Here is a 27,022-nt window from a genome sequence, read left to right as displayed (position 1 = left end):
ATCATAATTATTGTAACTATGTAGTGCTATCATGTCTTTATTGAAAAGTCTTGTTTAAGGGAGCTTTGGAATGAAGTGGGGCAGAAGTGGATGAGGATATTTAAAGCCACCTTGGTGGAGGCGGGGTTAGCAAGGGAGGGAGCTTTTTGAAACTGTGTTTTGGTTTCCTACTGGAAAACTGTCCCTAATATGGTACCTTTTTTTTATAGTAGATTGATCATTGAACTTTTAAGATATTGTAGGTTGTTTGGAATGTGTAGGGATGTTGAAGAAGAACATTTGCAAAGAAATGCTATATTTAAAGTGATTTCCTAACAAAAATAATCAAGAGTTAAGGAGGGAGAGACCAATATCACTAAAGAAAGCGGGAGATAGGAGGTCAGCTTCCTGAGGTAGAATCATATTACATTTGGAATTAGGACATTTCACTGTCATTACTCACCAATTTAAAAACATTTTTACATTTTCCTACTCCTTAAAACCTTTTTCTACATATTTACCAATACTTTACAAATTTTATTCCAAAAGAAGGGTCTTCCTAGCTTAAAAGATTGTAATTCACAAAGTAGCAAGCATCCTGATGCTTTTCTTTTGAAACTTTTGGTGTTCCACCTAAATGAGGCTGAATGGGATCAAGGGCTCCATTTTTTCTCTGACCCCCAACCCCTTCGCCAATATTGTGATGTATCTGATATTTGCAGTATGTGAGTCTTTATTCCTTGCAGGTCTTTGCTTCCTAAATCAGTGATTTTCAACCTTTTGTAAACAGAATCTCCTAGGGAGGTTTTAAAAGCCCAAATCCAGGCCAATTAAATCAGAATCTCTGGGAGTGGAACCCACGCATTAGTATTTTTTAAATGTGCACCCAAGGTTGAGAACTGTCCTAAACTCTTGTATAATGACATCAGCATTAAAATGAACTCACCTAAAACTGTCTTTCCCAGGTATTTGAAAAGCAGGACATTAAGTCATTAGTTGGCTGCTTTAGAGCACTTGCAAGTGTCCAGTAGTTTCCTTGGCGCCCCCTTCCTCCACCTTCAAAGTTGGAGCCCACTGTCTGGACTCCTCTGGGGGAGGAGTTGTAACCTCCCGCCTGACCAGATGAACTGTGTGGAAACAAAGCGAGAGGCTCCACCTACAGGGCGTGAGGGCACATGCTGAGGTTTGTGAGAGTCTCAGCGGAGACTGTGACAAAGTCCATAGAAAATGAATCAGGAAAGCAAAGGAGGTTCCTTGTTAGGGCTTTGGAGAAGGAGGACGGGGTTGTCAAGTATGTTTTTGTTCTTCATTATTCCCACACTTAAATACATCAGGAATTGACTTGAAGGGCCTCCTGTGAGAAAGGTGAGGAAGAAAGCCATGAGATTTGGAAGGCATTTAAAAACGCAGCCCAAATGGGAGAATTGGCAGAGGACGGTTCCCAGAGATTGGGTTTTCATCCAGCTGTAGCCAAAGGCTCTCATAGTGTTCTATAGCCTTCATGGCTGTGCCTTTTAAAGGCATCTCAGTCCAGCCCAGAATTGGTCAGATTCCAGAAGATCTCTGAGGCTGATCTAAAACCAGAGAAGCTTGTAAGTTATAAGGGACCCGTGAGATGATTGTTTTTATGGAAAGGGAAGTGAGCCCCAAAGAGGTTCGTGGCCCTGAGAACACAGTCCGTGATGGACCCCCACCTGACTCTTAAGGCAGTGCCTGCATATTTATTCACTAAAGCTATCATTTGAGTTAACTATGTACAATGTATTGTGCTAGGCACTTTATTTCATAATCCTCACCACAGCCCCATGAGGGAAGTACTGCTATTAATTCCACTTTTATAGATGAAGCCCAGAAGAGTCAAGTTACTTGGCCAAAGTCAACAGCCAGGAGAGATTCTAGGAGCCGGATTCTAACCTACCTAGGAACGCTGCATTTAGAAAGGTTTAATCACAATGCAATATGTTAGTGGTTTTCACTTCGTGAGTTTAGTGAAAGAGGAAGGTTGTTGTGATTAGGATCTTGTGTGCTGTAGTTCTTTATAACGAGGAAAGGTCCTGGGGACGCACTCAGGCCCCAAACTCCTCCACTCAGCTTCTCTCTTGGGCTTGGGAATTCTGAACTCCCGAGTGCGAACTCCCGCCGCCAGTAGGCGGCACCACCGCCCTTAGCAACCAGGTCCGTTACGCGGGGTCACCACGGAGCCAAGGAGGGGCGCTAGGAATCGCAGTAAAATCCCTGGCGCGCTGGCCTCCCTCCCGGCCGGGCCCAGCTCTCCAGGTGTCCCAAAGCGAGTCCACCACCTCCGACAGCCCCGGTGCCGCGAGCATGCGCAGTGTCTCAACGCGGGTTGCATATTCCCGGGGTCCGCGGCGCGCGCCCCGCCCTCTGTGCCCGCCTCCGGCGCTCGCGCACCCGCCTGCGGTTCGCCTGCGCCGCCCGGGAGACCGCCACTTCCGGGCTGGTCCTGGGCCGCTGGGGGCGCCGCCGTTGCGCGGCGCGGCCTGGGCGGGGCGGCCGGGCGCTCAGGAGTGCGGCTGCGGCAGCGGCGGCCGAAGCGCAGCAGCTGGTCTCTCTCACCGCAGTCCGCCGGCCAGCCCGCCGCCGCCCCGCGCGATGGCCGGGAGCAGCTCGCTGGAGGCGGTGCGGAGGAAAATCCGAAGCCTGCAGGAGCAGGCGGACGCCGCGGAGGAGCGCGCGGGCAGCCTGCAGCGCGAGCTGGACTACGAGAGGAAGCTGAGGGAGACCGTAAGGGACCCACCCATTGCCCACCCACCCCCACCCAGAGGCACCTCCGCCCCAGTTGGGCCCACAGAGCGGTGCAGGGCCCTCCAGAGCCCACCTACCCCTGCCCCCACGCCTCCAGGGGCGCACCTGGCGCACCTGGGGCAGCTGGCGTCGGACTCTAGGGAGGGGCCCTGCCTGTTCCTTTCAGCCCTTCCTTTCCATCTTCGCTGGTTTAAAGTAAAAGCCCCGAGGGGAAGCAGGAGTGGTGTTGAGAAGGTTCTGGAAGCAGCGCTTTCCCAGAAAGGGCTCTATTTTGGGGTTATTTGCGTTCGGCCCGGGTGTCTCGGGTCCCTCGGGATGTGCACTTTGCGCTGCTGGCATTATTTACTCGAAGGGTGGGGAGGGAAGAGGGAAATCCTTTTGGAAATCCGTTCCTTTGGGAAGGGGCGCTGACAGGGAAAGTCTGGGGCACTGCCAGACTTTAGGGCCGGGGGATGCTAAACTCCACCATCTCCGTTGACCATTGGTTTTCTTTGTGGTGGTTGAGACATTGACAGCGCCGGGCTCTGACATACATGTATGTATGACATGCATAGTATGAGACCCGCTTACCTTTCCCTTTGTATTAACCATCTCTCCTCCCTAGTGGTCTTATACAGATATTCCTTTGTTACCGAGTATTGAGAAGAGTTGGCTACATGTCAACGATCATTGGGTGTATTCTCTTGCCGGCTTCCCCCTCCCCCATGTTGAATGTAATACCTGGCTTCCTTCCTTTCTCCTAAGGCAAATGTATCCAACATACAGGAACAGGCTTTCAGAGGTAGCTCAGGCATTTGCTATTTGTTGATTTTTGAGTGTGTGTTTTAAATCAGGATACTCAAACACCTTGGGAATTTTATGACAAGCATAATATGGTGTCCAGCTGTGCTTAATACGGACCCATTCTTCTGAGTTGAGTAAATCCTACCGGTTGGGTGTTTGTAATGGCAATATGGCTGGCTGCAGAAACTTCAATACCTGTTTTGCATAAAATACATAGAAACAAATGGGTCCTCTTAGGAGGAAGGCCTAACTAGAGGAAATTTGGCGGAAAATACAGACAGGAATCAGGAAATTAATAAGAAAGACAGTTTTCTTGAGAACAAGTCAGCAAAGATCCCATTGATGTGTCTGAATTTGACAGGGCAATAAAATGATTCCAGTTCTCTCTCTGCCTGGCTAACAGCTGTCCTTGAACCATTAGAACTAATGGAACATGATGGATAAGAATGAGAGCTCTGGACCCAGACTGCCAGGATCTGAATTCTGGCTTCTGCTACTTACTCCCTGTGAGATGCTGGGCAGAATAACCTCTCATTCTTTCAGATCCCTAACTCTAAAATGTGGATAATAATAATGCCTACCTGTTGAGGTGGCCAAAGGAGTTAGTATGTGTAAAGAAATTACAGCAGTGTTTGACACAACAGAGTAATTGCTAAATGTCAGCTGGTATTAAAACTGCACAGCACTTGGCTTTGTTCTTTGCTCCTTTGCCTTCAGTTCACCACCTATTCAAAGGATCTTGAAAATGGCCTACTCTTTTCACTACATGTCAAAGCACTGCATATAAATGCTTTTAACCGATATTTTTTTTTTCTTGTGGGAACTTGATGGAGAGAGGATGTGGGCAGACTGGAGGAAATGTTTGGTTGAGGTGGCATTAGTGGTGGAAGTGAGTAGATAGAACTCCCCTCAGCCTCCCCAGTAAGGGAACATGTAGTCCTCTGCAGGAGAGCCTTCTATAGACTCCTGTCCTAGTGTTTGATGTTAGACACAGAAGATTAATTTTATGAAGGGCATATTGTTACTTTTATACACGTCTTCTCTTTTGTACATCATTTTTCTAACGGTAGTCTTCCTGGGCCTGCTGGCTAAAGATGATGCTTTCATTCTTTTCAAAGTTTTGTGTTTAAAGTGGTTTAAATAGTTTGAATTTTTTGGAAGTAATTTTTTTTTAATTTTTTTTTAACGTTTTATTTATTTTTGAGACAGAGAGAGACAGAGCATGAATGGGGGAGGGGCAGAGAGAGAGGGAGGCACAGAATCGGAAGCAGTCTCCAGGCTCTGAGCCATCAGCCCAGAGCCCGACGCGGGGCTCGAACTCGCGGACCGCGAGATCGTGACCTGGAAGTCGGACGCTTAACCGACTGAGCCACCCAGGCGCTGGAAGTAATTTTGAAAACACTCTATCCAGGTTGATTGGACACAGAACTTTTTTTTTTTTTTTTTTTTTTTTTAGAGGGAGGGAGGGAGGGAGAGAAAGAGAGAAAGAGAAAGAAAGAATCTTAAGCAGACTCCACGCCCGGGGCAGAGTCTGGTGACACAAGAACTCCATCTCGCAACCATGAGATCATGACCTGAGCTGAAATTAAGAGTCGGGTGCCTAATTGACTGAGCCACCCAGGCACCCCAGAACCTTTTAAGATAGCAGTTTGAGGACTGAGTCAGAAGAGACCATTGCAGATTGAGAGTTGTTCCTAACTTCTGCAACTGTAATTTAGAGGGAGTTAATTTAAGGTGGTCTCTTGGTAGTTGTCAGACATAGCTGTGAGTTAAGCTAGCAGTCAGTTTCTCTTAGCTACAAGGATACAGGTTTAGTGACAGAATCATGAGCCGCTGCAAGAAATACTTGACTGGAGAGTTGGCCCTAAATTTTGATTCTGAAAAGTTCAGACGTACTGTATGTAGTTAATTGGCCCTCTTAGGCTAGCACTACCTTGGAAAACTTGGTTATCCCTTATTTCCTACTGGTTTGTTTTTCCAAGGTGTGTGGGCCCTTCAAAATGTTGGAATGAGGATACTTTGCTTGATATAATGATTGACTCTAGGTCTTGTGACACACTAGGGTTTTGTGTGTTTTTTGTTATTATCAAAGGAAAGAGTAGCAAGAAGGAGCCAGTCTTTCCTCCTTTCTGGGTGATATCCAGCAAACAACGAGACTTAAAGATGTATCCTGTAGGTTCTCAACTAGTAATTTTATTAAATCGTGGGAAATAACCAATTAACAGAAATCCCCTACCCTCTCCCACTTTCAAGTTGGTAAATAGCTCTGAGACCAGGAAACTCAAAAGAGTGCGCTTTGTGTTCACATTGGCAACCCCAGGCTGGCAATGACTGGAATATACACTCATGATTTCTGTCTTCATATGTAGGCAAGGCAAGGGCACTACAATGCCCTGTTCATGTCCGTTCTCCCTCATTATACAAATATGCCTCATAAATTATAGGCCTTGGCACAGATAGAGGAGGTTGTGTTTATCTATTATCCATGGGAGTGCCCCTTAATGTCATCCGTGGTTTTTTCCCCTTTCCTTACCATATAAGGGCAGAAGTTTAACTTGGCTGTAGTCACTTGGTCTTACACAGCAAGTTGGGTGAAACCTTCGCCGTATAACTACAGTTTGCATGAAATAAAAATGCCTGACCTTTGGTCATCCCATGTTCCCCTCTGGTTCAGGCAGGACTTTGAAAACATATTCCAGAGGATCATTTTTTAGGATATAATGTTACTCTCCTAGTTACTATTTTCTTGACTGTTTTAACTAGAATACTTTTTTAAAGTAAAAACCATTGCTATATATATATTTAGTTATATTGGCCAAAACATCTGGATTTCATGAAAATGTAGGCATCATAAAAGTTTGCTGTCAAATCTGATTTGGAGTAATAGTTTGCTGTGTGGAAGTGGCCCTGCTACCCTTGATTCTGTATAGTACCTTGTTGAGGTTGGGAGAGCGGTGTGCCCACCCTTGTTTTCCGTGTAGGTAGCTGGTACCTTTGGGTTGGGTGCAAGGACAGGCCAGGCCCAACTGCAAAGTGCCTGCTGGCTGTTTAACAACAGATCTGCAGGAGGATAATTGGTAGCCTTTACTAATTTAGCAGTCTCTTTTCTGAGTAGCTCATTACATGTTGGGACACAATAGCACTTTTGAAGTAAAAGAAACTAGCATCCCAAACTGAAAGACTCCACCAGCAGTTATCAACACATTTTTAGAAGAAGCCAACCCAGCGCACTAAGGGTGATTTCCATGCCTGGAAATGATTTGCGTCTGGAGTCTTGACCCTTCCCACACTCCTTGTTGTTTATATGTGCTTTTTAAATAACAGATACTCGTGTGGCTGGGGACTTGTACTGGCAGAGGTAACTGAAGGTTAAATCTTAAGTAGACTACCCAGGTTCTGTGATGAAGGAACCTTAGAGAATACCTAAATAAACTTCAGAACTTAGAAAACACATACCAGAAATAAAAGGCTAGTGAAGGTAAGAGCTAGAGGCCTTTTGAACAGAGCATAATCCAAAGCACACACATATATTCATTCAATCATTCATATTCTCTCTCTCTCTGTCTCTGTCTCTCTCTCTCTCATATACACACACACAAGTAAAAATAAGAGTAAGAAGTTTCCTTAATTAATGTATGGACTTAAACTTGAGTTGCAGGGACCGAAACAAAATTGCGGCCATCCCAGTGTGGAACGGCCTGAGAAGCCAGTGGGAGTCCAGGTTTTTCCCAGGGAAAGCTTACGTGCAGATAGACGTACCCCAGACACTGCTCCCAGGTCCCAGCTGTAGCCTACAAGCACCTCTGCCCGTGCTGCTGTGAAAGCTCAGGGGCAGCGGGTGTTGGCTTCCCAGCTTGAGGGCAGATGCTCTGTGTCTACCTGTGAGGTGTCACCCATGAGTGCTACTTGGTGAAGTTTTCAGTGGAATACCATATCTTATCTCTGAAGGGACGGAGAGGGCTTGTTTAGTGGATGCTATGCAGTACCGTAACTGTTCTCCTAGGCCTGTCGTCAAAGCCTCTCTGTCACATGGGGAGTTGTGTTGAGAGAGGCTATAGGGGACTCGCCACTCTAACATAGGAAGAGATAAGTAAGAGGTAAGAACCACCAATTCCAGGGCTGCTGTGAGATCCCTGGAGGCCATGAGAAGTGGCCGAGCCCACACACGAGGACCCAGGCAACTGGGGTTTTAGTCTTGTCTCCCACTGATGTCTGTATGGCCCGAGCAGGGTCAGCACTGTGGGTCAAAACTCCCTCTCTCCTTTCTTTTGAAAGGAGAGCTGGAAGAGTGGTTCCCACAAGATTTGCCAGTTTCTTTGGATGGTGGGGCCGGGAAGGTGGAGGGATGGAACAGGTTGCATATTTATGTTGCAGATGTCTGCCCTCCCCTCTGACCTCCTGAATCAGAATTTCTGGAGATGGGGCCTGGAAGTTTGCATTATTAATACGCCTCTTCTAGGGGATTCTGACAGCCAGTTGTGGGAACTGCTGGATGATGCCTAGAGACTCTTCCAGATAAACAGTTGAGACCCCATTTTGTGAACCAGCCACAGGTCTGCTGTGTGCACGGTCCTGGCTCCCAGAATGGACCTCCGTTCCCAGTTGTTGCTTGGGGGCCCTGTATGAGGCCCTATATAGTGCCAAGAAGTCGAAGGTTCTACGACACGCTCCTAGGAAAGAGTTAGTGGCATTTACATATCAGGTCCAGAGCTAAAGGAAGGAGTGGTTAGAGTGAGGGGCAATAAGAAGGAAGCTACAGATTGACGGGGGCCGCTTAGGCAGGGAGATCTTGTGTACAGAGGCAGGAATGAGCATGGGGGCATGGTCTCCTTACTCTCCATGCCCTGGCCACATGACAAGCTGGGGACCTAGACTGCCCTGCCACCCGGAAGGTCCTTTCCTCAGAGCATAAACCCTGTTCTTTCTGTGAGTACAAAGTCCTCAGGGTTGGGGCCCAGGTGAAACACAGAGCAGAACCCTAGAGTGTGGTAGCTACAAGAAAACGTTTTGAAAATCGTGTTGACGTTTCTCTGGCCATAGCACCTGTAATGAAGATACTTGCCTTCATATTCAAAATAATAACGAAAGGTGAGGAATACTTTCAAGTGTATGACCTAGACATTCTACTAAGATATTTTTGTTTTTGCTCTTCATTTTTGTTTTCAGCTTTCAGAGTTGCTTGTTTCCTGACAACCCCCCCACCACCATGCCCCATTCATAAAAGGAATAGAATTGTGTTAGAAATGGAAAATACAGGGGCGCCTGGGTGGCGCAGTCGGTTAAGCGTCCGACTTCAGCCAGGTCACGATCTCGCGGTCCGGGAGTTCGAGCCCCGCGTCAGGCTCTGGGCTGATGGCTCAGAGCCTGGAGCCTGTTTCCGATTCTGTGTCTTCCTCTCTCTCTGCCCCTCCCCAGTTCATGCTCTGTCTCTCTCTGTCCCAAAAATAAATTAAAAAAAAAAAAAAAAAAAAAAAAAAAGAAATGGAAAATACAAAAAAAGTGAACAAAGCTGACCTGACCTTAATGTATCGTTCCTTCCAATTTTTAAGAAATAGGGCTAGAACGACAGTTCCTTTCATGTAAGAAATGCATTGTCCCTATTACCCTCTCTCCTCCTCTAGAAAAAAAACATACTCATTAGCCGGTCAGACTTAGCAGAACCCATTACTAGCTGTGCACCCGTAAGGATTTACTTTGTGGGCCTATATGGATGCAAATTGTCCTCCCCAGAGTCATTTCCCATTTCTCCTATTCCCTGTCTCCGTCAGCCTGTTACTACTACGTAGTTAATTTTTGTCGAGATAAAAGTGTATTTGAATTTTTTATAAAGAGTCCTTCACCGTGGTTGGAGATGCCCTAAGAACTTCTCTTTCCCAGACAAAACTTGGCATTTAAAATTTTACAAATCCAGAGGAGCAAAGAGCTGAATGTTCTTGTATTCATTTCATTCAAGGCCATAATCACAGCCTCTCACTACATGTGCCTTTCAGACTGTGTACATCAGGAGTCCATGAGCTAAGAAAGTTGCTTTTGTTTAAATTACGTCGGTCTTATTTATTTTATTCAGTAGACATTTACTGAGCCCATATTCCTTCTGTGCAGAGAACTATGATACCTTACATGTAGGAAGCTTCCAACTGAGTAAAGCACACAGAAATATGGATAGAACTGGCATGCCTTAAGTATGTATGGTAATTTTTAGAAAACCCTAAAGTGGTGTCCTGAAAACCTTCTCATCCCATGATAAGCACACATTCACAGTGGCTGCAGATGAGGAAATGGTACCTGATTAGTAAGTTCTCTCTTTGACTTCCAGGCATAATATTGAAACAAACACCAATGCAAGTGTATGTAACGGATCATCATAGACTTGCAAGTGTTCTGAGGCTCACAGTAAAAAGTGCTTATGATAGCAGCTAATCATTGCATCCCCCGAAAAGTAACATCTTAATTTAGATACAGATACTAAATAAAAATAGTATCTGTACCGCTTTCTCCTAAGGAGTTTGAAACTTTTCTTGTAACAACCTTGCAAGAAATGCCAGTAAGCTTATCTCAAGAACACTTGGGAAATTTGTCTTGGCCCTGTTCCAGCATATGACCGAGTTCTCCTAAAGGGGTTACTGAAACGGGAGTGGGGGAGGGGTGGTTGTGTCCGTATGGCATATATTTTAGAAAGGCTGAGTTTTTAAATACTTTAGTTCCTTTTAAGACTCCTTTGAGAAAGTAGCCAGGAGGAAGGAGAATGCAGACTCCTGAGTCTGGTTTCCGGCTGGACTGCTCTTGTCCTATGTGGCGGAGCCTGGGTAGGTCTTGTCTCTGCCCAGTGCTCGAGCCCCCGTGAGTGAGGTGGCCGTAATGAAGCGCCCCTTTAGCAGTCAGGGGGACCCACTGTGGAGTCCTGTGGAAGAAAAGAACCAAGTGAGAGAGCACTTGGTAACGGTCCCTCTCTCCACTGAGAATGGTGCGTGTGGACTTAACACACGCGAGTGTGGACATTCACTATATAAATCAATGTAGCAGTGTCTTCGAGAACTCTGGACTTGACCGGGGCGTGTAATGCACTTAGAGGTAGCTCACCACACGGCCAGGCTTCCTGTCAGAAATCGGTGTTTCTGACTCAGCCACTTCCTGTAGGCAGTGCCCTCACTTTCTCTCCCAGTCTGAAATGCCTTTCACTGTCTCTGCCTAGGCTGAAGCCGATGTAGCTTCTCTGAACAGACGCATCCAGCTGGTTGAAGAAGAGTTGGATCGTGCCCAGGAGCGACTGGCAACAGCTTTGCAGAAGCTGGAGGAGGCCGAGAAGGCAGCAGATGAGAGTGAGAGGTGAGAGTGCCTCTCCCAGCCCACCTTTCTGCACAGGCCTCTCCTCCGGGTGGAACAGGAGGGCTTCTCTGATCTTTGGGGCTTCACAATTTTACAGTGCCTTGGTGGGATCGTCTCCTCAGTTGATCCCAGGTATAACTTTACTAGGTTCGTTCCTTTAACATTAGTGGAGCCCCTGTGTACAAAGCACTGTTTGAAATCCCAAGGTTACAAAGAAGAAAGAGCTCCTATTCCTGCCTTCATAGAACTCATCGCCCAGAGAGGGAGATGGACCTTTAAATGAGAAATTCTAGGGATACCTATTGGTTCCTTCATTCTTGCTGACCGCAGAGCAGTTAGACATTTCCAAAAGATAAACTTTATTTAAAATACGCCAAGGAGACTGGGCCCAGATAAATGAACCATGGACTATCAGTTGTCAAGTAACCCAGCAAATTGGTGGAAGAGGAAGCACAGATAAAACAGAAATATTATCTGCAAAAGTAAATTGTTTTGGACTTAGTAATGTTGGTAAGATACTGGTGCACATGTAAATATAGTCGGATACTCGTGTATTCAGAACCCACTCCCTGTAACCTGGCTCCACCTGATTATTACTCCAAGATTCAGTTTTGTGGTAGTAAAGGAATACCACGGCCATATAGCCCAGCACAACTCCGTGTATTCTAGAAGTTGTTCAACTGCTCAAGTTAATGTATTCATATTGCATAGAAGCGTTCCAAGAAAGACTGAACTGGAGAGTTCTCCTGCTTGGAAGCATGACAGAGTAATGTGGTGGCTCAGAACACTGGGAGTGTGCATCGGTGCTGTGGCCTGGACAGGTGAAGGCAATCCGTCATTCTTTCCATTTCTCCTTCTCCGATAGAAGTGAGTTTCTGTCCACTCACTGCGATAGAAGTGAGCACCCTGCCACCATGGGTAAAGAGTGATTTCAGCCTTGAAGATTAAAGAAGCATTTAAGTTGAAGTTTCCAGCTCCTTATTCACTGCTGCTTATTGTTTCTTCCCTAACCAAGAGTTTTGGAATGCCTTAAGATGACTCATCATCTTTTACCGTGCACACATGCCAGTGGTTTTGTGGCTGATTCTTCCTAAAATATACTTGCCAGTAAACGTAAAAAGCAATCTGGCAATGTTAGACTTTGTAGGAAAAAAAGGAATTCAGAGATCACTTACCCCACTCCCCTCTTTTTACAAATGAGAAGACGAGGGCTCAGAAGTTTATGTGGCCTGCCCAAAGTCTCACGGCGGATTTATAGACCAGCCAAGAATTTTAGTCTTCTGATACATACTGTAGTACTTCATCATCTGAACTGCCTACTTAGATTTTGGTAAACGAATCCCATTTTATTTTATTTTATTTTATTTTTATTTTTTTAATGAATCCCATTTTAAAATGACTTATTCCATAAAACTGTAATACATCCCACAACAATTTACATTTTCGAAAACTTAACACTGTGAGATCCAGAGACAGCACAGACGATAGCATCAATCTCTCTGTCAACACCTCTATTATGTAAGAATTCTCTTAAAGGCAAAACTCACAGTTTTTCATCTAAAGTATTAGGTTGACCCATATGAAGTTGTCATTTTTGTAGGTCTGACATAGTCAAGTGTCTGCAGCGTCACATGGTTCGGTCTAATGTTTACGTTTGTGACTGATGGGGTGAGAACAGCTACCTTCTTTGTAGGAAGAAGTACGCGAAGACAGATTTGTTTTTGTTCTAACTAGGAAGAAATCTCATTATTTATATAGCAAGTAAAGCATGTTGGCTTTTCCTGTTTCCATGCCTCCCAGTTTCAAGCAGGATCCTGATGTGGTACCTTTCATTTAACGTTAGATCCCTGGATAGCTTCACCAGTATCGAAAGTGTGAGGTTTCGTTCACAACAAACAGAGAAGTGTATGTCTTTTTCTTCCTTCAGCTCTGGAAACTCTTGCTTCATGGTTTGGAAAATAAAAGCTGCCCTGTGCTCTATTTTGGTCTGCCAGTTACACCAAGCCTCACAGACCAGTGCAGCGCAGTGTGGGTTCACGGAGGTCTCCTCTAAACCTTGGGTCTTCTGCTTGTCTTCCTTTTCAGAGGCATGAAAGTCATTGAAAGTCGAGCCCAAAAGGATGAGGAGAAAATGGAAATTCAGGAGATCCAACTGAAAGAGGCCAAGCACATTGCTGAAGATGCCGACCGCAAGTATGAAGAGGTCAGATCTTGGGGCCCAAAGCTTCACAGACTCCCCTGCATTGGCCTGGGTGGGGGCCAGGAAGCAGTGCTTACAGCCTTGCATTCTTCAGTGAAACGATCTGCTTCCTTGGTGGAAATGGGTGGTTTTGAGAAGCAGATTCCCTTTGTCTCCAGAAAACAGTTCTTATTTGATCCTGCTAAGGCATCCCAGTCTTTATCATGAAGCCGGGCTGAGAAAACACTGAGAAAGACCAAAGCTTCCCCTGTGATATCCCAGCTGTGCAGCCCCCAGACGAGGACAAAAGACCTTTGGTCAGGAGAGAGGAGAGTTGGGCCTCACTTGTGGAAAGAACCTCTCATACTGTCACCATGCAGGCGGCTCTTCCTGGTGTGATTCACCTAACATGATCTAGTTCAGGCAGCATAGGGACACAGTCCATGCACTAAAGTCCGCGTAGATTCAAGAGGCCCTTTTCAATGTGTCCTCTCTTGTCAAGGTGGTTGAATCCTGTTATCAAGACAGGTTCACAGGTGAATCAGCTTCTGGTCATGTCTCCATGAGAACAACTTCCTGTGATAACAGAGCTAACATGACTGTTGCCTTAGTTTTATCTTAATGTGTCACGGCTGTCTTGAAATGGCATTGACACTCCTTTTTTCTATTATTGTTATTTACCACCATCGTTATTACTATTATTACTTCCAGGTTACACTATGCCTGCTACTTTTGAAATGCTTCAAAGGATCCCTTTGAAGCTCTCAGGTCCTTTCCTCTGCTAAATACAGAGTTGACTCCATTAGTCATCTTACCAGCTCATCTCAAGTTAGCTTCTCTTGGTATCCTGTTGTCATTTTTAACCTCCTCCACAAAGAGGAGGTTGAGGTACAGAGCTCTAAATTGATAAGAGTTCTCAGGATTATTTTCAGTGGTTTTTGGCAACCCCCACCTTCACAGCATTGGATGCATCTCGTCTCACCATTCTGCTATTTTCAAGATGGTGAATTTCCTCTCTCTCCCTTCCTCCACACTTGGGCTGGCTGCCCTGTAATTAAATGGACTTCACCTGAGTCAGACTTAAAATCAGACTGCCTCCCCCAAACGAGTGACTCTGAGTCTTTGTGAGAAGAAGCCTCTGGTCTGCTCTCCCCTGGCCCTCCGGGTAGCGAGTTGCTTCTCTCCCATCCACGGGAACGAGGGTCATCTCATTTGTCGATAAGAACTTGTAGGGGCCGGTGGGGCCAGTACCCACCTCCGTGTCCTGCCCCCATACTCAAAGCTTGCTGGCCCCATGGTATGTGTGTGTGTTGTGTTTGTCCTGCTACAGGTGGCCCGTAAGCTGGTCATCATTGAGAGTGACCTGGAACGTGCGGAGGAGCGGGCTGAGCTCTCAGAAAGGTAAGCGGGCCCGGTGCCGGTCTGCTGTGTGTGGGGTGCTACAGAGCAGTGACTAAACAGCATGACCTTCTGGCAGCTGCACATTGACCTGTTTCAGCTCCGGGCTCCTCCTGTGCTCATCTGACATGGATGAGCTGCGAGTACGGAACACGGAGGACTTGTGTGGGGTGTCTGTATGAATGCGTGTATCACTGCATGCCTTACCTGCACACTGATTTTGAGAATGGCCTTGTGCATTTCCTGTGTCCACTAACAGCCAAGTTCGACAGCTGGAAGAACAATTAAGAATAATGGATCAGACCTTGAAAGCATTAATGGCTGCAGAGGATAAGGTACTGATGGCTCATGTGTGGTTTTAGGTTTAACTGCAACCCAGACGCCTTTCAGCTTCCAGTGTCTACTGGTTCGTTCGGTATAACGACACCCTCTGCTGTCTTCTGTCTTGCTTTAAGTGCTTTCTTTGGGTCCTTGAAACTCCTTTGTTTTTCCTTCAAAATGCTCTTTGGTGCAGCCAAAAAGAAGCCAAATTATCATACTCCAAAATTACTGGATTTTTGTCACCCTGCCTTTCTCCTGGTGCAAGTTTAAGGAGGCAGTGTCCTCAGCACAATTGAGTTCCTTAATACCTGATGATTTGGCTACTTTAAGGCAGCCCTTTGTTCTCTGGGACTCAGTTTTCATTTTTTCCCATCCCTCTCCTTTTTCTCTCCTCCTTCCTTGGGCTTGTCTCCCACCCTTTCTGCCTCTGATTGAAAACATTAGCAAATGTGCCGAGCTTGAAGAAGAATTGAAAACTGTGACGAACAACTTGAAGTCACTGGAGGCTCAGGCTGAGAAGGTAGGCCAGGAGCATGGTGTGGGGGAGAAGCATCTTTTAAGAGCTGCTAGAAAGACCCATCCTTTTTCTCTTCTGAGGCCCTGCTGACGAAAGCATATTGTTTAGCAAATGGCATGATTTTGAGGTGATTTCCTGATGGTTATTGGATGACAGATTCTCACTTTTAATAGAGAACATCTTTTATGTTGAGTATATGACTCGTCTATAACAATTCAATTTAAACCAAGTGCCACATGGCTAAGTTATCTTGTTCTTATCCCATGTAAAACAATAGGCAAGAAAACAGAGAATGTATTGTAGTGTGCCATTTGATACCAGAGGCTCGGTTACCTCCTAAGGGATCCTCAACATCTGTTGGCTGGGCTGGCGCTTTCTTTGTATTAGAAGACCTGAGTATTGAGTGAGCTGTAGCCTGACATCTGGAACGCTCTTTCTAATTACAGTACTCGCAGAAGGAAGACAAATATGAGGAAGAGATCAAGGTCCTTTCTGACAAGCTGAAGGAGGTAATACTATGAGTGTTTTAGATGAAGCCAACTGGATTTTAAATGAGTCCATTTGTATAAAGCTGGTCAGGGCTTCTTCATTTCAAAAGTATGGTGATCCAAGTCAGGAATATTCAAAGGTGGTGTTGGAGTTAGTGCGCTGTGCTAGTGACTGACTGAAGTGTTCAGACCCGTTTTATGGGTGCTATGCTTGATTTTGATTCTCTAGTTTTCCCTGTATTTGTAGCTCCCAGAAATGTAAAACCTCCCGATTTTGACTAAAATAAATGGAATCATTACAGGCTGAGACTCGGGCTGAGTTTGCGGAGAGGTCAGTAACTAAATTGGAGAAAAGCATTGATGACTTAGAAGGTAAGATCTTAAGTTTTGTTTTTAATTTAGTCCTTATGGTTGAAAACTGACCTGGCGGAACACTTCGCCAATCCAAGTGCATCCTCCTGGATATACTTTGCTCTTGCACATTCTTCCTGCCTGTCCTTTGGGGTTTCCATTCTGTGGCTCTTAAACTCTTGGACCTGAGTCCTCTGCTCTCCAGATGACTGTTAGCCACCAGATGAGGCACGTCTCTTTGTAAGGGCAGATGCCATCCAGCTTTCCTTCACACTGTGCAGAAGTGGGGCAGGTTTATTTGTTGTTGTTAGGTGAGAATGACTTAGTGTATTCTCTGCTTATTGATACCTCCTAATTGTCAGAGTGGCATGGATTCGTTTTTAGACACAACTCGTCTTCCAAGTGTGAATTCAATGTAACAGTTGGGTTCTTGTGGTTTTAAGTCCTTAATATCTTAGTAAATGCTCTATATTCTGAAAGGGGGGGTGGGGGTAATAGGACATTGTTTTTTGAGATTATGTTCAAGCCTTTCTCCCCTAAGATATTTAGGTTTTTGTTTTAGTAACACCTGCCTTTGTCTCACGGAAATCCTAAATGTTGAACTCTGAGGCTCGTGAAGGGTCAGCTATGAAAAGGAAAGAAAGGAGAATGCATAGAATATACAAGAAAGGCAGAAGGGGCTGGCGAAGGCATCCAAGCTAGTGGAGAAGAGAGAATGACAGGTGGTTGTAAAACAGTCTGCCAAAGTGCAGCAAAGTGTGAAACCTTCATCACTACAAAAACTAAATTGCAGACTTGTCAAGAGCCCCACCATAAACGTGTGGCTGTCCTCGCTTTTCAAACCTCGTGGGCCAGTAACAGGGTAGCTTAGTGAGAAGACCAAAGGAGTAGCTCACAGGACACTAAGAAACCGACATCCCAGTGGTCTGGTTTGGTCAGGAAGTCAGTGGCTTGAAGGCGGAGCCAAATAAGGATTACAGAGTCACAAATTGTTCTTCCAAAACACTGCCCTTGGGAATTTTTTCCACTGTTGAGAGTTGCAGATGGCTGACTACTCCAGTGGAATTAAAATATAACTATAGAAAGGAAAGCTATTCTATTACCTACCCAGGAGACGGCCTTCTGTGGTTGTATTCAGGGTGTAACATGATTTACTGAGAAACCAATCCTGTTTGTTATGATTTTTCGTATTGAGTCTTTCTTGTTTTATTTTCTAATGGGTTTTGTTCTTTTTGTTTTTGTTTCAATTCATTTAAAAACAAAACGCACGCCTCCTGCATTGGCCACCTGCTGCGGCATCACTTCCTTCATGCATTGCCCTTTTCTTGCTGCTGTGTGGGGATGGTGTCCATGCCACCCTCGCTCACCCTCCATCTCTTGATCACTCTCCATGCCCTTGCACCTCTGCCTTCCACTTCCTGGTCATAGACGAGCTGTACGCTCAGAAACTGAAGTACAAAGCCATCAGCGAGGAGCTGGACCACGCTCTCAACGATATGACTTCCATGTAAATGTTGATCCACCCTGCCTGCTCACATCCGTGCCCTCACGCTAATATGATAAACTCACCACTGCTGCCTTCTGTACCTCCAGAATCTCCATCTTCACACCTTTCTGTTTGCTCTCTCTGCATAATCTAGGATAGTTATTGTCTGCTCACATTCTACTAATAGAAGAGCCGAGTAGATTAAGTCAGTCTATGCACATCATTTTCCCTTCAGAATGTGTTTATTTCATGATCTCTGAGCTAGATTGTCCCCACCAAGCAGTGAACTGAAATACGAATGGCTTGAGCACTACCCTTTTAGGAAATTAAACTAGGCTCAAGTAAAACTAGAAGGCTACGCAGTGGTGCAGGAGCTTCCCCGGAAATATCAAAGATCGGTTTCCCGAGATTCGATTAAATACAATAGGATCATTTTTGGTAAAAGAAATGTACACTTAAGGAACCCTCAAGTGTCTGGTTACTGAGGATCTGAGAGGAGATTGATCCAGTACAGCCTAGGGAATGGTTGAGAGATGATCTCTTCCTCACCTGTAAGAATTCTGGAGAGAAATGGTTCATCTGCTGAATAACCGAGGCTTTAATTTTCTGTGTTTAAATAAAAGGCATTGAAATATTCACAGTGAACACCACAGCTGGTGTCAAAGAATTGGGATACAAGACACCGATTACACAGCATGAGTTAAGCAGTTAATGGCTCACCTTTAACTGTGTGAGGCAGTGAGAGAGTAGATACCTTGTTCACACGCGAACTTCGATCATACACAACTAATCCACGTATTGCTAACCCAACCTAAGCGTTACACTTCTTCTGCCTCTCTAAATTCTAACTTGGAGTGTTCCACAGAGCGTTCTCTTCATTCTAATAATATAACGCTGAATTCCACGTAAGCTGGAAATTTCAGACCCACCCGTGTACGAACATGGTAGCGTAAAGAGTGTGGCATGTGCCTGCTGCCTTACAGGCTATAGAATTTCCACATCACCATTAGAGACGTGACTGTCACCATGGAAAGTAGAGAGAATTCCATCCTCTCTTCCTTCATTTGTAAATGCGGGGGTGAATCAGAACATCTGTCTCTAGGTCTTTTCTGGTGCTAAAATGTGGTGATTCTATAGGGAAAATTTGTGGCATCAAGAATGCTCAAATATTCTGAAAGGTGAGTTAGCTTAAAACCTGTTTTTGAATTCTACTCATGGGCCTTCTTGACAATGGACCGTCACCCAGAGGGGCCTGTGCTGGCCTTGGGTCTAGACACGGGTGGGCGAGGAGGGACGTCCTCCTGCAGGTGCGGCTGGCAGTGGGTTTTGCATGTCTGCTTCCTGCCTGGGTTTCAAGTGCTGCTCTCATCTGTTAGTTTGCTTTTCCTTTTTTCCATTGTGCCACTTTTTTTCTTTTTCTCCCACCTTTTCTCCTCATGCAGATAAGTTTCTTTGCTTCACTTCTCCTGAGACCCCTTCATCAAGCTGGCTGTCCCACCTCTCTGAGCTCTGCGGTTTGTCTGTTCTCCATCTGACCTGGCTCATTCTTTTAGCATCCTGCCTGAGAGCCAGGCACACTGCTTTCCATTGTACAGAAGCTCCTCATTTCAGTGTAAAATAAACACTGTGTAAGCTATTTCTGTTTGCTATTCTTTTTACTTCTTATTTATTGACATTTCAGTTTCAACAAAACTAAATAATAAATAAAACTACAAATCTGCTTCACACGTAGGAGGCTTAGTTTTGGCTGCTACCCTTTTTTTTTTTTTCATTCTGAACATGAATGTTAAAAGTTGGTAAAGCACTAGTTCCTCACTGGACTTTTAAAAAATGCTCCAGCGTGGGTCCCTCTCAGAGTTTTGGTTTCCAAAGATTAAAGAGTGGGGTGTTTTGTTTTGTTGAGATTGTGATGGTGCTGGTGTATAGTCCTCACTGAGAACCCACACAGGGCACATTGCTTGTTGGAGTGGCAGGTGTGCCTTGAGCAGTGCCTTCCTCTGCCAGAGGTGTAGTTAGATGTGTCACTGCTGAGTTGGCCCTGTTCGTGGGGCTGCAGCTAACTAACACAAGACTCTGCCGAAGGCTCCACAGCCGTCCCACACTGCTGGGACTTCACATACTGGAACTTGGAGCCAATGTTATTGAGATTATTGTTGATCCTCCTTTACAGCACAAAGAACAGTTAAAGTTTTAAAAAGTATATTCATTACTTAACCACCTTCATTTAGATCACGAGATGACATCTTAAGTTTTCTACATATGGTTACATTTAAGTCAAGATTCATTTTTGTGCCCGTAAGGACCTCTTGTATTCTTTAGGAGGAGTAGTGCATACATAATCTTTGTGATAATAGCAGTTTTTTTTTTTCATTTGTAGTTGTTATTAAAGTATAACCATTAGGGTTGGTTCTTTTTTTGCCAGTGTAGTTAGTGGAAATTGTTCAGAATACAGTTTTTTTTTTTTTTTTAAGTTTATTTATTTTGAGAGAGTGTGAGTGGGGAATGGGGAGAGACAGAGAGAGAGAGAATATCCCAAGCAGGCTCCATGCTGTTAGCACAGAGCCCAGCACAGGGCTGGGACTCACGAACGGTGAGATCATAACCTGCGCTGAAATCAAGAGACGCTTAACTGACTGAGCCACCCAGGTGCCCCAGAATACAGTTATATTTTATTTAGGCTTCGCTATTTTTACTTTAAAAACAATGGTTAAGTGATTAAAGTTTTTTTTTAAGGTTTATTTATTATTGAGAGACAGACAAAGAGCGTGAGCAGGGGAGGCGTAGAGAGAGGGGGAGAGACAGAATCTGAAGCAGGCTCCAGGCCCTGAGCTGTCAGCACAAAGCCAACACGTGGCTCAAACTCAAAAACTGAGAGATCATGACCTTAGCTGAAGTCGGTGGCCCAACCAACTGAGCCACCCAGGCGCGCCAATGGTTAAGTGATTTTAAAAGAAATTGCAAAATTAGAACTTTAAAATGATGTGGATTTTTGTTTCTTAATTCCCAACATTTCTGCAGCTCAGCAGTCTGGCTCTATTTCTCCTGTGTTTTAAACGTGAGTGATCTTGATCTGTTTTTGTTAGCCTGAGAGTGTTGACATATACCACTATACTCAAATGTAGACAAACTGAAAATATTGTCAATTGCTCCACAAAGACATCAGAGTAGAGAAAAAATACTCTTTAAGAGGGCCATAAATTAAAGCATTTTAATACTGGTGTAGTAGACTTTTTAAAATTTGGAACCTGGAAGTCAGTGTCTCTCCCTTGAGAGTGTAAAAAAGCCTTCTATAATTTCGTGGATTTTTCCCCCTAAAGTTCCTTGGGTCTGCTTTTGACCGTGATTCCTGTCATAAATTTTTTTAACTTCCTAGTAATAGAAGGGGGCCCTTCTCTGAGTGCCCCTACTCCCTGCTATAGACAAAATGACAGGTCTCCAAGTTCTGCTGAGCAGATGTGTAGTTAATTCTGGAGGCACATCTGTTTTGGGGGGGGGGGGGGAGTGGGGGAAAACTTTGCAGAGACTTTCATACTTTGTGTAAGCACATTCTACAAGGAGAAACGGGAAAATGATGCATTGGGAAGGCAAATCTGGAGTAGCCCCAGGAGGTAGGGGTGCACGAAAGGATAAATAGCACCTTGATTCTGTCAAGAAATTCCTGGCGTCCAGGTTTCTAGTTCAAAGAGTCAGGCCATAGCTGCAGCTGCTTCAAGAACCTGGTTGGACCAAACAGAAAGCATTCCTGAGTCTGGGCACTAGAGGCTCCAGACATCTGGGAGGTAGGACAGGAGCAGAAAATACTTGCGAATGTAAAACCACTTCTGGTTCCTGCCCCCAGTCTACCCAGGCATGGCAGCTCCATGACAGCTGAAGTGGAGCAGGCCCAGAGGGGGATGTGGAGGGACAGCTGTCATTTAAGCTGAATTTACATTGACCTTCTGGATTCTCTAGGGTTTCTCCAAAGTTCTTTTATTCCAGCTTGGCCAAACCTGCCTGCCCGTGGCGATCGCCCCCCTGCATTAGCGGTAATATTGCCAGTGGGGTTTAAATTTGCAACCCCCAAGCATGTGTCCTTTGCAGGACACTGTGGAAGGCAGCGGAGAGGTGGTGAAGAGCTGAGCCCAAAATGTTCTTTGCCCTCGATGAGCTGGCCATTTTGCTGGAAGGTAGAGGAGTGAAAAGAGCCCAAACTCCTAGATGGTGTGTGTTTGGAGCTACCTGGAGGAGGTGACATTTGACCGGGGTTTTGAATATCCAGAAAATGAGGATGAGCAAAGAGGACAAAGTAGCAGACACTCTAAGCTAGAAAGCATAGTGCAACCTAGCGTCTTCCCCATCTTCTGTCACTTCTCAGAGAAAGCTGACATAAGAACTGATTAATTTCCCGACACCCCTGGGGTCCAGAGGCTGGATGGGTTCATTCTCCCTGGGGTTAGGATTGTCAGCTTTTCGAGATCGGTCGGTAGAATTTCTGGGTCCAGGTTGTCACTGTCATTCGAACCAGTCGTATCTCCTCCAACTTTTCATGGTAAATGCCAGGTTCTTGTCATTTTGGGGGCATCCCCTGGACCATCAGATACAGACTGACACCTGTAGTTGGCCTCCCTAGCGCATGAGCAGATTAGACGCCAGTGTGTAAAACTGATGCTGTGCCGGTGGCCTGGTGGATGTTTGAGGTCTTGTCCGTGCTGTACGCCTCCATCTCGCGCCACACACGAATGCCATTCTCTTCAAGAAGTCGGCAAATGAATTTTACGTCACTTGTGCGTGGAGACACGGGTTTGTTGTTGTGCTGTTTGAGTAGTGTAGCACCCTGTGTCAAAACGACGAGAGGTCAGAGTGCACCCTGTATGGTGGTGATTGGGGGACCGACAGGGAGCTTAGTTCTGCATTTTAAAAGCTGAGTGCACAGGCAGCTGTGGGGGGGGGGCGGCCCTCCTGTTCTGCCTGAAAGGAGAGCCAGTCCCTGGAGCGCAAGTGAAAGGGGTTCCGGAAAGAGGTGGGCAAAATGGGCGGGTTCAAGTTTCACTGTAAGGTCTCCACCATGACCCCCTGCCTTGGCTCCTCAGGCTGTTGCCAGGAACTGCATTCGGCTCCGTTCACCTAGGGGTTTTAGTAAGGTGCAAGAGGAACATTCCCCCTCTCTCTTTCTTGCCCCTGTCACTCCCTTTCCCTCCCTGGCCACCAAGAGAGAAATCCTGGCTCGTCCTGAGTCTATCAGGCCTTTCCCACCCATCCTTCCTGAGCACGGGACACACGACCACCGGGTAAGGGTGAGCTGCTCGGCAGGTGACCTGAGGGATCTCTGTTAACTCCTTCACCACGTCTGGCTAACCTGTCTTCCTTCTGCCTCTTCTCTTCTGCTAACCTGCTTGCTGACCTGTACAGATCAACTCTACCAGCAACTTGAGCAAAACCGCCGCCTAACTAACCAACTAAAGCTGGCCCTGAATGAGGATTAAACTTAAGTGGGAAAGAACTTGGGCTGAATTCTAGGAATGGAGCCCATGGGCAGGAAGTCCAGGACTGCCATGCCTTCAACTAATAGGGCCGACAGCACTTGCTCTCTGCAGAATCGTACATGGAGGGAGTTAGCAAAAGGCTGGCTTCATCTGCGTCTTTCTTCCTCTTATAGTCTGGAATAATTAAGTTCTCTTTAGACCCAAAACTGCTTTTATGGTAAAGTTATGTGTATGTATATGGATCAAATATTTATAACAATCAATTCAGCAATCACAGTTCTTCTTGTTTGAACTGATACAGAATGGGGACCAAAAATTGTTTTCTGTTTCCCACAGAGAATGAGTTCTGCCTAAGTTAGAAAGCCAAAGCCAAGGAGTGTGTAACTATATACGTATACATATTATATATGATGCAATATATAATATATATATTGCTATTACATATTCATATTCCTAACTTCTTAATATCTGGTATAGCGTTTGATTAAATGTACCTATGCTTGGGCAAAATAGCTTTTGAAAACAGGAGCTCATGTCAGAAGTCCCTGATTGTCTAAAAGGTATGCTTTTACTCCGTCTAATGGTGTTGTTGGAATCTGGTGAGAATGTCATGCTAATAATAAATATAAGAATAGTAAGAGAATGTCCTACTGAAGTGTGCATGAAACTTGGATATTTTTTTTTAATGAGCAACAGAAATAAATCATTTTAAAAGTTGTCAGAATATCTACTTATATCATCTCTGTCTTCTGTGTTAAACACAGCTCCCAGATCTTTAACTGCCTGTAACTCAGAAATGTCTGCCATAAGTAACTTGAGTGCTGCAAGCACCGTCGCTGTCCCCGTGGCATACGGCCGGGGGACCTTCACCAAGCCCCACCCGTGCTCTGTTCAGAGTGGCCTGTTGGTGGAGGTTCCCCTGACTGCTCTGTGAGAACCTGCTGTGCCTCTAGTCCCTTTCGGTCAGAGATGTCTTCTCCCTTTGTAGGTCCTTGTCTGGAAATGAGCAGTATCTTACAAGCATGCCTTGTCCTAATCATCTCATCTTTGTTTGTGACTGATGTTTGCCTGCCTAAATGTACAAACCGCCTCTGTGTCCAAAGTGCAACTATTCATGACTTAATTTTCTAATCCCATCACAGAGAAAGTGGCTCATGCCAAAGAAGAAAACCTTAGTATGCACCAGATGCTGGATCAGACTTTACTGGAGTTAAACAACATGTGAACCCTCCTTAGCTGCGACCACACTCTTTCATGTCGTTTTGTTGTTGTTTTGTTTTGTTTTGTTTTGTTTTGTTTTGTTTTGTTTTGAAACACCACGCTTACCATGAAACCCCTTAAACGCATTTTTATTTACTTTTACACTGTCACAGAAACATCCACAAGATACCAGCTAGGTCAGGGGGTGGGGAAAACACACACACATACACACAGACAAGGCGAGCCCATGGCAGGGCCGTAATGACTTAAATGTGCCATTTCCCGGGTTGACGTTGCCACACTTAGTAGAGAGTTTTGCAACACAGTATACTCAGCCAGTCTAGGAATCCTCACTAAAGCAGAAAGATTTCCACTCAAAGTGCCAACGATGTATCAACAGGAAGGTTAATGTTGAAAACGCAATCAGGTGTGGATTGGTGCTACTTTAAACAAAAGGTCCCACTGTGGTCTTTCGTTCAATATTGTACAATTTAGAATCCTGTCCGACACTAATTTATTTTGTCTTGAGTTTTATTATGAGATGAGACTGCGGATCCGGTATGCCTGAATTCACTAACGCCAAGGGTTTGTAAGGCACGCTGCTCTTTTAAGACTTCTAGGGCCTTCTCATTGGCACACCTGCGGCTCATTACAACTTGTAGGATAGCATTCGATGTGGACTTCCACTCTCCATTTCTCCATGTTCAAGTGAAAGATTTAGGCACTACGTACAATTGGTAAAGAAAAATCATTTTCTTAAGAGTTATAACTATATGTAAACATTGTATAATGGTATGGAATAAAATGCACATTGTAGGACATTTTCTAAATTTGGTGCTCCTGTCATTTGTATGTTTTTACTTGGTGAACTTTAGATGGTGTGGTCGACCTACCTTCCCTCATGAATGGTTTCTTAAAACAGTATCCCAAAGATTGGGGGAAACCAAATTCTGAGTGTTACCCTTCCAGAAGCTCTCGAGGCAGCATCCTTTTGGTCTGTTAGAGTTAGAACCCAGCAGGAAAGACCCCATCCAGAAAAGGCTTCCTCCATGATGTGGTCATATATCTGCACATACATAAAGGTTTTTGCAGTGACTGTAGTGGTTCGGGGGGTTTTCCTCAAGTCTTAGCTAAGTCCCTAGCGATGGCACATACACCAACACATAGTGAGTGAATGCACCAAGTGTGCCCTTGTCCCCCAGCAGTGTGACTCGAAAAAGTATTGCTGTAAAGGGTCTTTGTGATTTTCTGCTTTCTCACTTGTCTTGAGTTCTAAACTCCAATACATCTTCGTCATTTTGGACTTGGAAACTGAAAATATCACAGGTCGCTCCTGAAGACTCACAGCAAACGAAAGATTACGAACACTATTAGTTGGCCAAACTTGTGCTGCAGGGCGGAAAAGGACGTTCTCTTGGAAAGCAAACATGGGAGGATGGAAATAAACGGAAACGGATTTGGATGACAGATTATATTTTCATTGAAAAGTATGAAGTGTATCTGTAGCTCTTCTTTCAAGTCCTTTGATCAGGTATTTTCTCTCCACAGAAGGGGTGTGTAAGGCAAAGAAACTCTTTGGGTCTCAAATTCCCCTCATCTTCACCGCCCCTAGGCTCACCCCTGCCCATCCTCAGCAAGACCAAGAAGGCCTCTCTGCCTCACTGTAGTCCCAGCAGCCTTTCCTGAACCCAGCACCCTTTCACTTTGGGAGCCAGGTCTGGCTTGACCTTTCCTAGCTGCCTAGCCTCGTCAAGTCCCTAAATCTGAGACTCTTCATCAATCAAGTGGAGACGAGAGTCTCACCTAGCTCCTAGGATATTACATGGGACTGGAATGCGTCATCTTTGCAGTAAAGTACGTAACACAGAACGCAGGACGTGCTTGATAACCATTAGCCGCTGCCGCCCTTGTCATGCCGCATGTGCTCCAGGGACCACAGCAGAGCAGATTTGATACCGGACTTGGTAAGGCTGGGGCAACGCTAAACTTTGCTCCAGATGGTGATGGTTGTTAATTCCTTTCTGAGATACCGCTTGCCAGAACCTGTACTAACATGCCTTCCGAGTGTTACTTCAGCTTCACATCGGTCCCTGCTTTATTTACGCAAAACCCGAGGCTCGGAGAGTCCATGAAACTACACACGGTCCCATAGCTCACAAGGAGGGGGTCCTGGCTTCAGATTCGGGCCTGTGTGACTCCAGAGCCCTGTTTGGATTCTTCCACTTGTTTTAGATGCTTTAGGGCAGAAGAAGATCAGCTGCCAGACGTAGCTAGAAACAGACGAAGCCGCAAATACGGTTGGGGAAGGAGGGTTGGGGAAGAAGGAGACGGGGAAGGTGTATGCGGGGTCAGCTCTCTGGCCGACACGACCCCTAGTGAGTGGTTTACTGCCTAACTTCCTGGCTTTCAGGGGTCAGCTGAAATAATTAATGAGGCATTAATTATTCAACTTATTCACCGATTCAAAGAATTATCACTTGATCTTTCTGATGGGGGGAACACCCTGTCTCCACATGGCACTCACCTTGGGTCTGTTCCAATGTGATAATCCCGGAACACGCCACCCCTGTGAGGTCAGGAGAAAAATGAGGGCTCTTCAGTGTGGACACACCGAGGCTGGAAGCCAGTATGGTCACTGCTTAGAAAACCACCAAGTACAGAGAAATAGTTCAAGATTCATACCCTAAATTCCATTAACAGGCCCGGATTTCAGAATGAGAAGTTGGAAAACGTGCTTTGTTCAGGTAAAGCAAGGTGGCTCTCCAC

The 27,022-nt window shown here is 45.3% G+C and overlaps 1 protein-coding gene across 21 annotated transcripts in view; it reads left to right on the top strand.

Annotated features, from left to right (window-relative positions):
- The window catches only part of TPM1 (tropomyosin 1), a 28,279-nt gene extending 3,193 nt beyond the window's left edge, over positions 1–25,086 (top strand). For 3 of the 21 annotated variants that reach the window (XM_043555258.1, XM_043555255.1, XM_043555265.1), the window contains 7 exons: positions 10,721–10,854; positions 12,940–13,057; positions 14,364–14,434; positions 15,197–15,272; positions 15,716–15,778; positions 16,060–16,129; positions 24,199–25,086. In XM_043555258.1, the coding sequence (XP_043411193.1) occupies positions 10,721–10,854; positions 12,940–13,057; positions 14,364–14,434; positions 15,197–15,272; positions 15,716–15,778; positions 16,060–16,129; positions 24,199–24,281 (615 nt within the window). In that variant the 3' untranslated portion in view covers positions 24,282–25,086. Of the gene's footprint in view, positions 1–2,373; positions 2,725–10,720; positions 10,855–12,939; positions 13,058–14,363; positions 14,435–14,690; positions 14,767–15,196; positions 15,273–15,715; positions 15,779–16,059; positions 16,130–17,536; positions 17,620–19,036; positions 19,229–22,982; positions 23,783–24,198 lie in introns of those variants that run through there. The other 18 variants (XM_043555254.1, XM_043555256.1, XM_043555257.1 and 15 more) reach the window with 15 other exon arrangements.
- The last annotated feature ends 1,936 nt before the right edge of the window (positions 25,087–27,022 follow it).

Source organism: Prionailurus bengalensis, chromosome B3 (assembly GCF_016509475.1).
Source record: "Prionailurus bengalensis isolate Pbe53 chromosome B3, Fcat_Pben_1.1_paternal_pri, whole genome shotgun sequence".
In the NCBI taxonomy this organism is placed as follows: Eukaryota; Metazoa; Chordata; class Mammalia; order Carnivora; family Felidae; genus Prionailurus; species Prionailurus bengalensis.
This window is presented reverse-complemented; position numbering and strand designations above follow the sequence as displayed.